Raw genomic sequence first — 17,717 nt, 5'->3', positions numbered from 1 at the left:
CATAGTTAACAAAAAAGAAGCGAGCAAGAATGACCACATCCAAAATGTAAATCAAAGCAGTTGACCTTTTCTCCTTTCATCCTCGTATTTACTCGAATCGAATGACGTCTCCATATGTACCGACTATATTTTTAATCGTACATTATTTTGGTGATTTGAATGTACTTCTTACCGAAGCTTTGACACGCCGTCGCTCTCGGATGAGCCACCAGCCAGCGGCCCCTCCCGCCCCCTTTCCTCCGTGCAAGTGAGTCTCCCCTCGGCTTCACTCCGAAGAGGAACCCGGTGCACCCGGTTCATCGTTTCTTTTCTTTTGTTTTTGTTTTTCTTTTTTCACAACTACCCCCAAGATGGAGGCTTGCAGATGGCACGATTAGTGCTTCGAATCCAACCAAACAGCCCGTCTGTCTTTAATGACGCCTTGGTTGGCAGCAAAGGGGATTTTCACACATCTTTTTACCCATTTAGGGTGGATCGAATCGGGCGATACTGAGCTCCGGGGGCCGCGGTTGTGGCAGCCATGAGCTCCGGGGAAGGAGTAGAGGAGCCGACGAAGGAAGCCGGAGAAATAGCGCTCAGGACAGGTAAGAACATCAACGATCACAGGGCATGATGATGGACATTTTCCCCCGACTGTGATGACTGCTTTGGGGTGCCAGACAGTGAACGGGAGTCGGGGGAGGCGACTGTAAATGTTGCTCCTGTCATAAATCGACAAAACAATTGACTGCCATTGTTCTGATCTCAGCAATGTTAATGCGTTTGAGTGGTTTTAAAACCATGTAATTTACTACAGTATGTTCGCACAGCCATACTGTATAGCTTAGCTTGAGCGCTAATGTTTCGAACCCATCTTTTTTTCCCAAGATGTGGCACCATTGATCGATATACTGAAATGAGACACTCCGACATTGTTGATTATACTTAAACCACACTTACAACAATTGCACATGTCAAATAGATCGTGAGTTTTAAGCCAAGTAAAGTTGGAAAGCGTACAGCAACCGCGTGCAATGCACCTTCCAACACCACAAATGGGAGGAAATCGAGCATCTGCCATTATTATTAAGTCTTCCGATTATCTTGTGTATGTGTTTGACACTTGCTTTGTGCTTAAACTCGGTGAACTCTGATCCGAAGAGCGATAGCGAGGCGAGGGGGAATGCTGACCGAGCATGTACTTCTTTGCTGATTTTTTTGTAGCTTAGAGTTAGCCTGCTAAAAAGCCACCCAAAGCCTGTCTGGCTACCAAATGCTAATGTAGCATCGCTAGCTCGCCAGTGAGTTGACAAAGCCGGTGTGCCCTTTGACCAAGTTCTTCCTTGTAAAGATGAAACATAGATACAACGTGAATCGTATGAATTCAACAATCCTCCATGTGCATCATTCCCTGCTTATTGGTGTTGTCAAAAGCACACGACAGTGCGAGTCATGTAAACAATACATGGCGTGGCACAGCCAGCATTCAGGGTGTGTTAGGCTAAGCTAAGTGTGCCACATAATGCAAAAAAAAAAAAAAAACAGGCTTTTAAAACTATCACGAGGAGAAACAGTCGAAAATGTGGAGCACTGATTTATCGTTTCAAAAACGCCCCTACCCCTTTTGCATTGTGCACAATGGCAAGCTTTCATTTTGTAAGAGTGACAGGCCTGCAGTGATGGAAAACAATGGGTCATAAAGTGTCAATTTTATAAGGGTCAATGTGCATTTGTAGCCTTTGAGTAAAGGTTTTAATAGCAACAGAGGCCCGAGCGGTTTATTTTGGTAGCTCCTTAGGTTATTCCATAGCCCCACCTAGGCTCAGTATACATTTTGAAGTGTTCACACATTATAGAATTATATGGTGGATCTGGATAAGCTTGTGGGCTAGGTTACACTTGTCCATACATCAATGCCAAGTCACCCCCCCCAGCTCTGGTCTCTCTTTGCGGACATGGAAGTGCTTCCAGCGCCTGATGTCATGACTGCTTGCGTCATCATGCTTGAGCTTCACTGCCTAAATGCATTTCAAATCAATTCCTATGGAGTCAAAGGTCTCTTGCGAGATGAGTTGTCGTGCATGATGGCGTTATCCACAAGTATGTCACGTATTCTTTAGGTCTTGAGTGAACTTTCCTCAATTAGTAGTCGAGCAAACGTGTCTAAAAGGCTGAACGGATCCAAGCTTTGCACTTTGCAGCGATCATTTTTCCACATGGAATAAGCTTACTGCTGACTCGTGCACCGCTCAGTGCAGAAGTAAGATGGCATGGCGGAGAGCTGGAAAGAAAGAGTGTGCAAAAAAAAAAAAAAAACACAGCCAGTGTCATTTCACTTTTAAAAGCAGAAAATCAAATGCAATGTGTCTGCCGCAGAGCAGATGTCACGTTACTTTAAATAAATGCTTATTAAAAGATGGATGAAGCTAGTCGGGGAACCACGATAACCAGATTCTGGAAATGGTACTTTTTGCTTTGTGCACCTTCTCGCAATGCTAACGCAAGGGGAGAGTGTCGCATACAAGCTCTTGTTTTGCACTCGCGGCTTCTTCCTCCATCCTGGGCATCTTGTTCAGACTTGCACAGTTTTGCCTGTCTTGCCTAAGGCTACCCCCTCCTCTTCCCCACATCTTCATCCACATCATCCTTTTCCATTTGTCAACCAGCCTTGTCTGTTTCCTTCCTCTGTCGTTTCCTGATGGACCCTTCACCCAGACGCACGGCGAGAAAAAAAATCTTCCCTAATTGTCTCTGCCCCACTTCGACTGGAATTATTATATTGCCTTTGCTGCACGGAGGTTTGTTGTGACATTGTCAATCATCAACATGTTCCACGCCCCCAATTGTCGCTCTTCTCGCATATAACTTCAATATCGATTCCAAGCATTTCTTCCAAGTCGGTAATGCAAACTCAAAGGATGAAATCCATACCGTCCGGCCTTCATGAATGAACATTTGGGGGCAACATGGCGCCCGTTCACAATCCGGTTGTGTGCCGTATGATTGAATGAGCGCCGGTTCGTGTGTTCATCAAGCCGGCAGCCCTGGGATGGAAATTTGATCTGGAGCTTATATTTATGACTCAGGTCCATTCACCCAGGAAGAGGTTTGCACAACGAGACACGCACGCACTCATCGCTAATGGATATTGATCCTGGAGATGGAGACCGATTGAGGTTTCCCTTCAGGCTCAAAGCAAATACATCAAAAACACAGAATCACACGCTTCGTTGAGTTTGCTTCACTAGTTCGGCAGCCATTTTATTTTTTTTCCTTCTCCCCCACGCTTATCACAAGGTGATATGACACAATGACTGGTGGTCATCCGGGTCAGGTTTACTTTGGCTTTGCAGTGACGTCTTTGAGTGTCTGCTGTTGTTTGCCCAGCTTTGCTAATGCTCCACTTGAAGGAGAGCGAGTTTGATGTTCAACTCGCTTTATCTGGCCCTCCTTGTCTAGTATGTTAATATGTTAATATTAGCGCTTTGGCTTACGGGGACGCTAGTTCCAAATTTGTTTGGGGAAGGCCCTTTTTTGTTCCAGCAGTTCCAGCATGACTCCTGCCAACTTTTCGTAGCTACAACGTCAGCTTCCCAAAAAGCTTTATATGCATAGAGTGGATGCGAAAAGGCTTTTTCTAATACGTGCATCAGTCTTAGTTTCCTGTGTGAAACACTCAAGATTTTAGAGACGGGAGACAAATTGGCAGGAAATTTTATTAGCTCTGATAAGCACGAACTGACCGCCGGCCGTTGAATCATGCAGGTCCGTAAAAGGTGACATTGTCGTCGTATTGGCGTAAAGATGACGCGTGGATTTTAGCCGCTGTCATGGTAACCGACGAGGGGGGAAAAATGTTGTGACCTCACAGATTGGGTTCCATGGCAAAAAAAGAACAGTTGGAAAAATTCGTCCCACATGCCTGGCTACGCTGCGCACTGTAATTATTCAATGAGAACACGCTGAGCGAAGAAGCCATGGGAGCCCAAAAAGTACGTATGATGTCAGCGTGAACTTTTTGGTTCACCTCAACAATACAAGTTGAAACTAGAACAAAAAGCGCGGCGGGTTAAATTACAGAGCTCTCCGTAAACTCGGATGTGTTCTACATCCATCCTCATTTGAAGAATGACGTCGTAACTCCCAAACGATATCGAGTTCATCGCCGCCGTGACAATTTGCTGCAAAGGGCAACGCGAGAGCAGATTTGATTGAGTTCATTGGCAAATTGCAAGCTGTCATGATGCCACACGATGGAGCCGACATAACTGTCAGCATCCCACCAATACTGACTGCAGTGAAAACACACACAGGGAGAGTTGGCAAAATGTATTTCGTTTTCGTCCAATCACGTCTTATGGGACATTTTTTTTGGATGAAAACGCTTCAGGTCAGGATATCAAAGAAATCGCTAAACACACAAAAAAAGAAGCTTGCAAGGTAATGTTAGAAAATGTTCCGTGCGCTTTACTCAAGTGAGATACAAATTTAACCGGGAGGGTCTTAGAAAAAGAAAAAGAAAAGGCACTGAGGGAGTTAACCAAACTAGGACAGGTCCTGAAAGACCATTGTACTCCTTTTTCCTCCGCTCTAGTCTCTAGAGCGTTGAAAAGTGCTATCTCATTCTTGCCCTTTTCTCTCGCCTTTTTTTTTTTTGTCCAATACCCGTGATTTTTTTCTTCATCTAAGGACTGGAAGCAAAAAAAGAAATCAATGAAGGTCCCTGATCTCTTATTCATTTTCCATAGCTCCCGATTTTCAGGTAGGACAGGCAATTTGTTAACCCAAAAAAAAAAAAGCTTCATACTGAATCACTTCATAACAACTCCTGAAAGTTGTCTGGCCTTGCCATGTGTTTGTTTGTTTTTTTACTCCTGAGTAGGCACAGTGTGATATTTAATGTTTGACATTTGCTTGGAATGAAGAACAACTAGCTAGATGAATGATTCATCAGTTCATGTGACAGCAGCATAACTTCTGCGACACTTATCTTTTATTTTATTCCGGCCATTGATCGATTTTCTGCCTGACGTCTCATTTGAATCAGCATGACCAAGAGAATAGGTATTTTTCAAATGAAGGGGCTTCGTTCAGGCCCGCCCGTGAGTCAAAAGCCATGAGTGTGTCTGCCGAGAAGCGGGGGGAAAGGCAGGGGCCCCTAGCAAGGGTGGTCTCGCGCTCATGTGGGCCGCCAAACGGCACCGAGCGAGCGTCGGGGGCAAGAGGGAGCCGTTTGTGCTCACTTTGAGGCTGAGGTCCATGTGAGTTCACCAAACGGAAGAGCGCATATCATACACACGAGAGACGTCCGGCGTTTTACGAGATGAAGCCTGTCGGACTTTTTATTTCTGCCCGCTCATTTCCGAGCGTGTATATATGTGTGATCTGTTCCATATTTTCCAAGCAGTTTGGCGTTGTGTTAATGTATGTAACGTGTGTGTGGTTAGCATTCAAGCGCTCCGACTGGAAAAGCTTCTCGAGTGGAGTGTGTGAACTCGGTATCTACGCGAGTGTGTGTTTTATCTATCGTTTGCCTGTTGTTTATATAGCGATACAATGCGGGGCAGCCGCACATGTGGTCCGACATTGCGCCGTTGCAGGCCGAGGCTTAAGTGGATGTCTTGGGCATTACAAATATGTAGAGTATGTTTAGTTTTTTTTTTTTTTTTTTCTCTCTCATTCATTCTCTGAAGTCCCTGAGAACCTTTCTTGACGAATTACTGCACTTTCTCATCCCGCGGTTGCGTGCAAAGCTAATACTTGAAGCTAGTCAAAATCAAAACAACGGTTATCACCAGTTGTCATGTTTACTTTATATTGAGGCCTGTTACAAACCGTATTGTTCTCGCCGAGGTCGAAGAGGAAGCTGGTCGAGGCTGAGTCACTCAACCAGATGACCCGCTTGACCAGTCACCGTGTTTACATTTAGACGCCGCGTGACACTGAGACCCAACTTTGGGTCACGGCGGCGGCTCTTGCTAACGCTATATATAGACCGCGTCAATGGGGGGATTGTTTGGGTACGCTCGTCATGAGTTGCTGTGCGAAGATTTGAACTTGTCCAGTCTATTGGTGCTGACGCTGATCTTTCTTCTGTTTCCCACAGATGGATCTCTCCCCAAGGAGCCGAAAGGAGATGTGTCCGGCCAGATTGCAGGTAAAACCAACACGACAATGTCCATTTGATTAGTTTCCCAGATGAGGTCAGGCTGATGTCATTTCTCACCACCACGCTCACCTTGACTCCCTAACCCTCCCTCATTGTCGCCTGATTGGGCTCCCGTCGCCGTAGCGACAGCAGCCCCTCTCTATCTCACTTGATTAGAGATGGATGTTCGTGGCCTTCACTTCTTTCCCTTCCAGCACTCTGCTGTCCTTTTGGGATTTGTTCATTTGTTGTGGCTTAATATGAATGTTCTAAATCAGCTTTAGAATTTGCGCAATGGTTGACTGACGGTCCATTTTGTTGAATCTCTTTGAGACACTGAATAAATGAAGCCCCAAGCCTACTTTCAAAGGAGGCCAGCAAATTGGCAGGTTGCACCAGTGCCCGGGGCCAATGGTGGAACTGGCTCCCATTGACAAGTATGAATTCAATTGATACATCACTGTGCCTTCCCAGTTCTCTTTGCACGGATTTTTTTCTTAAGATTCTGGTGTTCCAGTCATTACGAGAGATTTGTCAGGGATTAACTCCCCCCCCCCCCCCGATCTGTTGGCCCGGTAATACAACTGGTCCGACTGGGAGAAGAACAGTTATGTAATAACTTTTATAGTCAGACAAAAGTGTTTTTGCTTGTGCTTTTGAAAGCCAAAGTACCCCGAAATACATCCCAAACATTGCAAAGTCCGATTGAGCAGTCAATTGCGGTCCGCTTTTTTTTAATGTAATGCCACTTTTACCTCCAGAGGGCGTATTTGTGTCGCGGGCCAAGAGCCAAGCACTGCATTCAATCTCCTGCACTTAAACCCGCAGTCAAACAGTATTTATAATAAAATTAGATTAAAATGATTTTATATATTTTCTCCTGGATTCTCTCAAAGAGATCAAAGTCAAAAGTCAAAGTCAGCTTTATTGTCAATCCCTTCATACGTCAAGACACACAAAGAAACCGAAATTCCGTTTCCTCCATCCCACGGTGACGAGACATACAAGTAGGCGACACAAAACAAAAACAAGTAGGCACAAACCATAAATAATAAATAATAAATAAAATAAAATGAGCGATGAATAAAAACAGACCAATAACCCATTGAATATGAGGGGCAAAACCGAGCCAGTGAGCATACAGCAAGAACAGGACGCTACGCTGAAAGGGGGAGCGAGTTCAGGATCCTAACAGCCTGGAGTACGAAGCTGTTGGAAAGTCTGGTGGTGCGGGAGCGCAGGCTCCTGTACCGCCTCCCAGAGGGCAGAAGTTCAAACAAAGGGTGAGCGGGGTGACTCACATCACTCACAATCTTGGTCGCCTTGCGGGTGAGATGGGAGGTGTAAATGTCCTTCAAGGAGGGGAGAGAAGCACCAATAGTCTTACTAGCCGTTTTCACAATGCGCTGCAGGGCCTTCAAGTCTTGGTCAGTGCAGCTGCCACCCCAGACAGCAATACAGCTGGAGAGGACGCTCTCAATGGTGCCGCGGTAAAACGTAGTCATGACGGCCGGAGGAGTCCCCGCTCGCCTGAGTTTCCGAAGGAAGTACAGGCGGCGCCGGGCCTTCTTCGCCAGCGACGCGGTGTTGGTGGACCAGGAGAGATCCTCACTGATGTGCACCCCCAGGAACTTGGCGCTGCTCACTCTCTCCACCACAGCACCGTCGATGGTCAGCGGCAGGTGTTGGGCGTGACCCTTCCGGAAGTCAACGACAATCTCCTTGGTCTTGTCGACGTTCAGCAGGAGGTTGTTGTCCCTGCACCACGCGGTCAGAAGGTCAACCTCCAGCCTGTATTGAGTCTCGTCTCCCTTGGTGATGAGACCCACCAGAGTCGTGTCGTCAGCAAACTTCACTATGCGGTTGCCGCTGCAGGTGGCAGCGCAGTCATGCGTCAGGAGGGTGAAGAGCAGCGGACTGAGCACGCAGCCTTGGGGGGCCCCTGTGCTCAGCGTGATGCTGGCGGAGATCTTGTCGCCAACACGTACCACCTGTGGCCTCTGACAGAGGAAGTCCAGTAGCCAGTTGCAGAGGCCGGTACTGAGGCCCAGAGACCTTGACATTTGTGAGTCTTCTTCCTTGTCTCTCTGTCCTTTTACTTCTCTTCGTCATCTCACGGTCACTGAGGCAACCTTGGCCTGCTTCTCGCTCGGTAAGCCTACCCTGCCATTAGAGGTCTGGACGAATGGAGAGAACCGAACAAGGCGGAGGTGAAGGAGGGACTTCTTATACGACGACATTCATATATATGCAGTCAAAAAAAAGACGAAACTATTTTACTATTTATGGGATCATTTTATGTCCTGCTGGTGGAAAAGTGTACAGCAGTCTTGCTTTGGTGTAAATGTGGTAGAAAATCTTCCCAGAATAGCAGAAGCTCCTTTTTTAGTGCCAAGGGCTTATCAATTCCATTTAGTCATCCATTTTCATTTCCTGTTGTTGTTATTGTCAAATATGAAATACTTTTGTCCCATATATTTGACTTTGAAGCTATCAAAACACATCACCGTGCATATGTTTGCAGTTAGTTTGTCTGTGTACATAGGCAGGAGGGTCCAATAATCCGTTCGTTGTTGGTAGTAAGTCGGACTGCAGCTGTTTCCGATCACAACGACCAATCGGAGCAGCCCTTTTTGATTTCCTGGTGGGGCAACTCCTTCTTGTAAACTGGAACAATCTCGCCGGATGATGAGGACATGCAGTCGTTGGAATTTGAAGTCCTAGCATGCTAATTTAAAGCATATTTTCATCACTGGGTGTCCAGTTGGAGTCGATCACAATCAACAATGAGGCAATCGGGATGTAGGTTAGGATTCCAGGTTACCGATGTCCTATTCCTGTCTACTCCACAATTCCTGCTATTCCCACACATCACTCCAATGGGAATTTCTGGCACGTCGTCAATGTTGGAACTTGGCAGCTATGTGGGTTTGCACATATGCAAGCGTTCTGGTTTCTCTTGCCCCGCAACAGCTGGCCCGGAGGCCGTGCATCCCGATCAGCTGCCGGGGAGCCATTATGCGATTACACCGCTTGTGATCGCTCTTCAACACAGACAGCGAGGCTTGTTTTGTGGTATGACTGGAACTATTACCCTCTTTTCCCTTGACCCCGTGCCATCTGTCCCGGTCTGGGCAGCCGTTGCCTTCTGCACCCCCCCCTGATGAAAACACTCAGGAGGTATTTGACACACCGTCATCTTGTGGTGTTGTTGACTAATCTGCTTTGTTGTATCAAGCCCATCTAATGCCCACTTGACCTCTCGGAGGCTCCCACAAGGCTCCGACCTTTGAAAAGTGTGCCGACTTTTGATGTGTCGTGACACGCACGCGACCGCTAGCATGGTCACGCTAACCGGATGGATTGGACGATGGACATTTCTAGAATTTCACTCGCATCCTTCGGCCTTTCTCGATGTGGGGCGTTGTCACATATCCATTTCATTCCCTGCCCACTTTATGTATTCACGCAGGAGATAAATCAATTCAAGGCTAGATCCTGACACACAAACGTCCGGAGATATATTTTCGGGAATGTATTGAAAGTACAGTTAACTCGATGGAGCTGCCTTGAAATGTGAAAAAGGTAAACAATCTCTTGCACAAATGTTTTCTCAGCCTCAAGTCTTTCATTGCTAAGCAGCTTGTCAGGATGCATAAATGCAGTGCAGGCATGTTCTAATTACGTGGCGACCCTACGCATTCAGGATTACCTCCCGCAACCTGGCCCGACCAAAATACGGCACAGATGAACAGCTTGCTGTTTGTTTGCACACCACGGAAATGTTTGCCCGCGGGAACTTGTAGACAGGAGCAAAGGTTTTATTTGGAATATCTCGACAGAGGAATGGCAGGATTAGGTGCAGCTGCCGCGGCCGTGCCCAAAGACGGCCGGCGGGATCGGTCGGTCAGTAGCGCCGATGGTGGCATCGGACGACATCCTCCCGTCGTCTTTTTCCGATTTGAATTTTTTTGCCGGTGATGTCTTGAGGATGGCTTGCTGGACCATTGAGCACATACGACACAAGTCAGCTGTCAGTTGTGTGACAGGTATTAATCACTTAATTTTTTTTTCCCCTGTCATTTATTTTCCTCGTACCATCCGTGTGCTTTTGTAGATGTGACCAGGTCGCTCTTTATTTAGCTGCTGTGCTACTTTCTTCAGTCCCGTGGCGCAGGACAAGTGATGTATGCTAGTAGCTAAACTTAGCTTTTGTGGTTTTGCCCCTGCTTAATTAATTGTCTGAAACAGTTCTTAAGTACTTTTTTGGGGGATTCTTAGAAAAGAGTTATTTGCATGGTCTCTCTGGGGGAAGTTTGCAAAACGGAAATGAAACTATTATTCCAGGGACTGCTCTAAACACAGGTGGATTATTTTTAATCGTGCAAAGACAATCCACAGTTTTCGCCCAGTCGAAAAGTTATTAACATGAACACGCAGGTTTTGTGTTTACAGGAAAAGCCGGGTCATTTACTTCCCGGCCACGTGGTCTTGTCAGCGTCGGAAGGCTTCGTTGACCTTTTGATAATCCCCGCGTTTGGTGGCAGCCCGCCAGTCAGACTGCACATCAAAGATGGTTCTTTTTCTCCGCAGATGACTCACATAGCGGCAGAAAAGACGCTGACGTCGTTACCATCCATCGCTCCCTTTTTATCCGCGTTCCCTCACACTTTTCCACATTAATTCGCACGCCTCTTAACTGCTGCTTATTTAGCACGACTCAGCAGCAGATAAAGTGCCCAGTTTTCCGGGAAGGTAATGACTACATAACGGTAATAAACGTTGACACTAAAAATAGTCTCTTCTCTCATCCATAAAGGAACTAATGTGCCTTATCATGACGGCTCCTGCTCTCCTGAACATGAGAGGATTGGTCGCCATCCTTCTCATTGATCACCTTATTAGGCTTTTTTTTTTTTTTATAGCAATTTTACAAAAAAGCGAGACCAAGAACAGTTAAGCTCGAAGCTGCCCCCAAAAATCCCCCGTTCCCAAATGATGGGTGTGTTCGCAAATCCGCTTTTTGTCATCTTTGAACATCTCCAGACAGCCGGCGGTTGACTCTGATGGCATATTAGCAACACAGCAGAGGCTCTCTGTCAACAGTCACGAGATCCAAGTTGACACATACAGAAGGGACTGTTTGTTGTTGACGTTATTGGCGAGTTGGAGTGGTTCCACTTCATCTTCTATTTGTTCCAGAAACGACAACATGTGATGCACAAACATTGCTTTTCAACATATGGTGTTGTTTCAAGAGCAGAGCGAGACATTTGCGGAACGCTGCATAATTGATGTCCCTCGGTGACATTAAATTACGACACACTTTGTGATGTTGTTTATTGGTTGAATAATCAATAATCTGCCTTCAAGGCACTTTTTTTTTTTTTTTTTACCAGCTGACAAAAGGAACAGATGCAAAATGGACATCCTGTTTTAATAAGATAAAAGAGCTTTGTGTCCTCCAGCAAGGTTTTCATTTTTGTCTTCTTTTCTATCGTTTCAGGTTTTAGGAGAAATGAGGACATGAGAGCGATGGAGGTGCTTCCCATCCTTAAAGAAAAAGTGGCTTTCTTGTCAGGTATGGATGTGCCTGCAGTGGGAAGGAGCTCAAGAGTCAATAGTCGGCCTCTTGTGCATGAACGCAAAACCTCCCCCACCCAATGTCAACGATTCTTAGTATAAACCCGAATGTGTGTCTCTCTGTGTGTTCCAACCGTAGCAAATGAAAAAAACAAATATGTTTTTCGTCGCACACTCAGTTTAGGGAAGGTCAAACAGAATAGCAGTCATAATGACTCAGACAAACACGCTTGATATCCAAAGAGAGAAAACGGGAGAGGCAGGTTGCCATAGCGACGGGGTATCGTCAGCAACGGCATCCCCGACTAGTCATTGGTTTCACACTGAAGAAAGGGGACCAAAAAAAAAAAAAGGGAGCACAGCTGAAAAGAGGGTAGAATGAATTATTATGTCTGTCTCCAAATAATCGGGTTTTTGTTGTTGTTGGATTTCCTCCCCCGCGCGCTTACGTGCTCGCCGCCTCGACTGACTAATTTACAAGCGCAGGACGGCCAAACGCAAAATACGGTCATCGGCATTCTACGCTCAAATGTCGGCGTGATGCAACATGATGGAAATTTTCTCCTGGCGTCCCCCCGCGTCTTTTGCAAATTGTGGTTTTAAGCAGCGGCGTATGGTGTAAGAGTGGAAGCAGCAGGAAGTCAGTCAGCATACCGAGAAGTTACAGCCGCTTGCCCGCATGCTCGCTGTGACCGCTTCTTCTCGTTTATTACGCCCCGCAGCATTCAAGACTGATCTGGTCTAAAATGTAAGAAATAAAAATTACAAACCACAGCCTGTTCAATGTGGACAAAAGTATTGGGACACACAGCAGTATTGGGACACATCCTCGATTGCCACATATACCGTAAATGGTCAAAAAAGTATTGGGACACAAGCTTGTTCCTTGTATTGACTCGCCACCAAAAAATGTTTTTTGTGTCTTAGGTGGCAGGGACCGACGCGGCGGTCCAGTGTTAACCTTCCCGTCACGCAGCAACCACGACAGAATACGAACGGACGACCTGAGGAGACTGATTGCTTATCTGGCCGGCATACCCAGGTCAGAACACCCCCCTCCCTTTTTTTTAAAAAATGCACAATGATGCTCAAATCAAGTACGTGGGTAAGCGAAAGTGCTGAGTGGATCATGTGGACAAGCCAGAGTGTGAGAGAGATTATTCAAGAGCCGTTAGCTTGCTCCATTTGTTTATTTATTTTGTTTCTTGGCTACCCAAAAAAAAAAAAAAATTGTGGAAACACGCAGAGGGGCGTGAGGGAAAGCCTTGATGGATATCAGAGCACGAGCGAGGGAAGTGAAGAAGGGACCCAATGGGAGAAAGCAGCGAGGAGGAGGGGGGGAGGATTAAAAACCCACAGAGATGGAACGCGCATGTGTGAGCTGGCGTGTGTGTGTATGTGTGTGAGAGGAAGCAAAACAAAACGTCGCAGTAGCCGAGGCAGTGCAGCAGTGATAGTTAGTGTGGACCAGTTCTCACTTCGCAGGTAAATCCCTCCATACATCTCCATTTCATCATTCAAATGCAAAACACAGGTTTCCAAATTTGCATTCATGTCATCATTTGGCGCTCGTATTCTGCAGCCGTACGTTTTGTCCTGTTCTATTTCGGGAACACGCTCTCGTGCTGGACGACTATGCAAATCTCGTGGAAGTAGTTCAGAAATAGTTCACGTTACAGCAGATGTGCTGATTATTATTTTTTATTTTTTTTTATTTTTTTTATAAATGTGAACATTTGAATCGTGTGTGTGTGTGGGCGGCTGTGCACGAGTGGGTGTGTAGATGCATGTTTTAACTGCGTAGGCTTGTGACGTGCTAGAAAACTGCGTCACCTCATGGATTTTTCCCCTCCTCTCCCCCCCGCCCCCTCTCCATCATCCTTTCTGTCATCTGTCCCCTCTATCTGGATTACCTCCAACCTCCGCCCGCCTCCAGCGAGGAAGTCTGTAAACATGGCTTCACGGTCATCGTGGACATGCGCGGCTCCAAGTGGGACAGCATCAAGCCACTGCTGAAGATCCTGCAGGAGTCGTTCCCGTCGTGCATCCACGTCGCGCTCATCATCAAGCCCGACAACTTCTGGCAAAAGCAGAGGACCAATTTCGGAAGCTCCAAGTTTGAGTTTGAGGTAAGGCAACTTTGTGTTATTGTTGATCTTGCGCTGCTTAGTTTCCTCACTTCAGCTGTCCCTAGTTGTCATATCATCCAGCAACGAAAAAAAGAAAGCTCTCATTGTTCACCGCCACACTCTCACTCGCACGTCTCCATTGATTGTTTTGAGTGGCAAAGTCGCACGCAAGCTGCCGTCGGAACATTGTAAACTCGGACTGTATGAATGTCTGCCATTATTCACTTTGTCAGCCTTGACAGTCTCCCAGTTATTAATTGCACGCTTGTGATGAAAACATTTCATTAACCTGGCAAGAATAGACACAATACAAAACCTTCAGGGGTCGACATTCAGCGAGCTGTGGAGCTTTTGCTTCTCTGCCCATGTGCGTGGGGGTGTTGTGCGGAGGAGGAGGCTCTGCACAAAACGCGTGGAGACGCTCAAGGCTTCTCCTCGCTCTCGCGTGCGCAAAAACAAAATGCGATTGTTGCCGTGTAAGCAGTATTATTGTATTCAGCGACTGAATGGCCACACTGAGTTGCGACGGTTCCTCAGTGCTTCTGGCTGACATAATTGGAGGAAGACCAAGTGTGCAAGTCAATTGCTAAATGCTTAATGAGTTGGCCCCACGTGCTGTGGAGATTAGTCAAGAGTCTCGCTAATTCTTCTCCATTAGAATCCCGTGTTGGTAGTTTTCGGGGGGGTAATGTTGAGCTCAATTAAAAAGTTCTCAGTGGAGCGGGTTAGACGAAGCAATTTACACCTATTTGACGAAAACGATCCTAAATCCGCTTGGCTTTCTCTCCAACTTTTTTTTCCTAGACTACCATGGTGTCACTAGAAGGTCTGACGAAGGTGGTGGACCCCTCCCAGTTGACGTCGGACTTTGACGGCAGCCTGGACTACAACCACGAAGAGTGGATTGAGGTAGGAGTCAGTCAAACCATAACTTTCAAATTTCAAGCCGACTGTGGGGAAAAAATATTCACCATGACTTTGGTAAGCAACATTTTGACTTCCTGTCCAGGTCCGCGTGGCGTTTGAGGAGTTCTCCGGTCACGCCACGCAGATGCTCGCCCGGCTGGATGAGATGCAGGAAACGGTGTCGCGTAAAGATTTCCCTCAGGACCTGGAGGGAGCGCGGAGGATGATCGAAGAACACGCCACGCTAAAGAAGAAGGTCATCAAAGCGCCCATAGAGGAACTGGACACAGAGGGACAGAGGTAGTGCAGCAAAATGAAATTAAAAAAAAATATTTGGATGGTTAATTTGTGCAATTTGAAACCATCCAGACTACTGCAGCGGATCCAAAGCAGCGAGCCCTCATCGAGCCGCAGCAGCGGCGGCGGCACGAGCAGTGGCGGAAGCGGGGTGTGCAACGCCGACACCCAGGGGCTGGTGCCGCGCATCAACCAACTGCTGGACAAGTTGCACACCACTCGGCAGCATCTCCACCAGGCCTGGCACGTCCGCAAGCTGCAGCTGGACCAGTGCTTCCAGCTCCGCCTCTTCGAGCAGGACGCCGAAAAGGTTGGTCGGCCCGGGAGTGTCGCTCAGCGCGAGCGGTGACGCGGCGGTAATTCGGAACAACAGCGGCCGATCACTGCGGGGCACGCAATATAAACACAACCTAATTATGGCCGCAGTGGATTGATTTGCACTGTGTGCCAAGCAATTCAGGCCAGCTTTAGCTGGGTAACACAAAAAAGGCACGGGGTGTATCAGGCCGCTCCTTAAACCCGAAATAAATTGAAGCAGTTTATTTCTCAAGTCCTCTGAGGTTGGCAGACATTGCAAAATTTTCGCTTTGCACAAGACGCGGCTGAAGACAGACGGAGATCAATTCTGATGCGAGCAGAATTTAAACAAAAAAAAAACAGGTTGCAGTAACACATAGCTGCTGTCTTGGATACACTGCAGTAGCAGAAGCTTGTTGCTAGGACACCATAGGCCACCAGTTGTTCTCCGGTAGAGGCTACGCTTAATAGATTCATTTTTCTGCATGCTGACCTGGAAAGATGACAGCTCGGCAAAGGCAACAATTCACCTGCCTTGCTTGTATGTAGTTTCTGAAAAATATATTTATTTCCCTCTCCGTCCCGCAGATGTTTGACTGGATCCTGCACAACAAGGGTTTGTTCTTGGCAGGCTACACTGAGATTGGCAACAACCACCCGCACGCTGCGGAGCTGCAAACCCAGCACAACCACTTTGCTATGAACTGCATGGTAAGATCCACACTGACTTACTATGCAGGTTCCAGTCTGTATTTGTTTATGGATAAAACAAGGCTCTATGTTCAGGAGTTAAAGCAGAGGTGCCTCTATTCTCTTCTCTCATTATATAAGCATTATGAAACAAGTCTCTGGAGATACGCTCCAAACTTAAGAAACGAAGGCGATGCATTTTTTTTTTCCTGCTTTGCAGAACGTCTACGTGAACATCAACCGGATCATGTCGGTGGGCAACCGGCTACTGGAGTCGGGCCATTACGCCTCCCATCAGATCAAGCAGATCTCCAGCCAGCTAGAGCAAGAGTGGAAGGCTTTTGCCGCCGCGCTGGACGAGCGCAGCACGCTGCTGGAGATGTCCGCCAGCTTCCACCAGAAGTGTGAACAGGTTTGAGCGAACGGCACACCTGACAAATGAGAAGTAAAACAGAAATAGATTGTGTTTCTTTAATCGCTCCCATTTGAAGATTTTACTCGGCCATCTTGTCTTCATCATGAGGAAATATTTGAAAGGCTTTAATAAGGTCACAAGGCCTGTTCGTATCACGGGAGGCTTTTATGAAGTTATTTTAAGTCAGTCCAGGCTAATCAGCGTCCATAAATAACATGGAGTTCATAAACCTACAAAGTAACAGTAAAGAAAAGGCTTTTTCTTTTTTCTCTCTCCTCTCCACCCCGTGCAGTACATGAGCAACGTGGACTCGTGGTGCAAGGCGTGCGGCGAAGTGGATTTACCCTCCGAGCTTCAAGACCTGGAAGACGCCATTCATCACCACCAAGGCATATTCGAGCACATCACCGCTGCCTACTCGGAGGTAACACATCACTCCGTCACAGCTTCAAAATTTGACTTTTTGACGCTATAAGGTTTTTTTGGGGGACCCCAGGTGAGCCAGGATGGCAAAGCACTGTTGGACAAACTGCAGCGGCCGCTCACGCCGGGCAGCCCCGACTCGCTGACAGCGTCGGCCAACTACTCCAAGGCGGTGCATCACGTCTTGGACATCATCCATGAGGTGCTGCATCACCAGAGGCAACTGGAGAACATCTGGCAACACCGCAAGGTCCGTCTGCACCAACGACTGCAGCTCTGCGTCTTCCAGCAAGACGTCCAACAGGTACGCTTACTTTGGAATGAAAAGAATTTGTGGCCAGTCTTAACATTTTTCATCATTTAAAAAATAATGTTCCTCCTGTTTAATGAGATGTTATGATACCAAAAAGGTTCAGTATGATAATTCCCATATGGACTGTCCAAAAAAAATCCAGGGAATTCGGCACTGTTGACATGGCAACTGTTGCCATGGTGAGTGCATGTCGATATTTTGAGGCAGCAAGTGAGCAGTTCAACACTGATTGTAATCGTAGCTGTGACGCTTCTTTTCTTTTTTACAACTCGAGCTGCCCTGCACGGTGACGCCAATGTTGATTGTCCTCGTAGGTGTTGGACTGGATCGAGAACCACGGCGAGGCCTTCCTCAGCAAGCACACGGGCGTGGGCAAGTCCCTCCACAGAGCTCGAGCCCTCCAAAAACGACACGAAGACTTTGAGGAGGTGGCCCAGGTAGAATTAATTTAAAAATATATATATATTTTTTTACCTTTCCACTATCCAAGCCAATAAAAAAGTTTTTTTTTTTTTATCATTTGATCTGCTTGACATG

General features: G+C 46.9%; 1 protein-coding gene across 5 annotated transcripts in view; it reads left to right on the top strand.

The window, feature by feature from the left end:
- Positions 1-28: 28 nt before the first annotated feature.
- LOC119129952 (triple functional domain protein-like) overlaps positions 29-17,717 on the top strand; it is a 34,526-nt gene continuing 16,837 nt past the window's right edge. For 2 of the 5 annotated variants that reach the window (XM_037263374.1, XM_037263373.1), the window contains exons 1-14: positions 29-247; positions 469-584; positions 6,086-6,136; positions 11,634-11,708; positions 12,638-12,752; positions 13,647-13,839; positions 14,644-14,748; positions 14,849-15,045; positions 15,115-15,352; positions 15,928-16,050; positions 16,250-16,441; positions 16,737-16,868; positions 16,941-17,171; positions 17,495-17,617. In XM_037263374.1, the coding sequence (XP_037119269.1) occupies positions 521-584; positions 6,086-6,136; positions 11,634-11,708; positions 12,638-12,752; positions 13,647-13,839; positions 14,644-14,748; positions 14,849-15,045; positions 15,115-15,352; positions 15,928-16,050; positions 16,250-16,441; positions 16,737-16,868; positions 16,941-17,171; positions 17,495-17,617 (1,839 nt within the window). In that variant the 5' untranslated portion in view covers positions 29-247; positions 469-520. The other 3 variants (XM_037263372.1, XM_037263371.1, XM_037263375.1) reach the window with 2 other exon arrangements.

This window comes from Syngnathus acus, chromosome 11 (genome assembly GCF_901709675.1).
Source record: "Syngnathus acus chromosome 11, fSynAcu1.2, whole genome shotgun sequence".
Lineage (NCBI taxonomy): Eukaryota > Metazoa > Chordata > Actinopteri > Syngnathiformes > Syngnathidae > Syngnathus > Syngnathus acus.
Note: the sequence above shows the minus strand (reverse complement) of the source record. Positions and strands in the feature narration are given on the sequence as shown.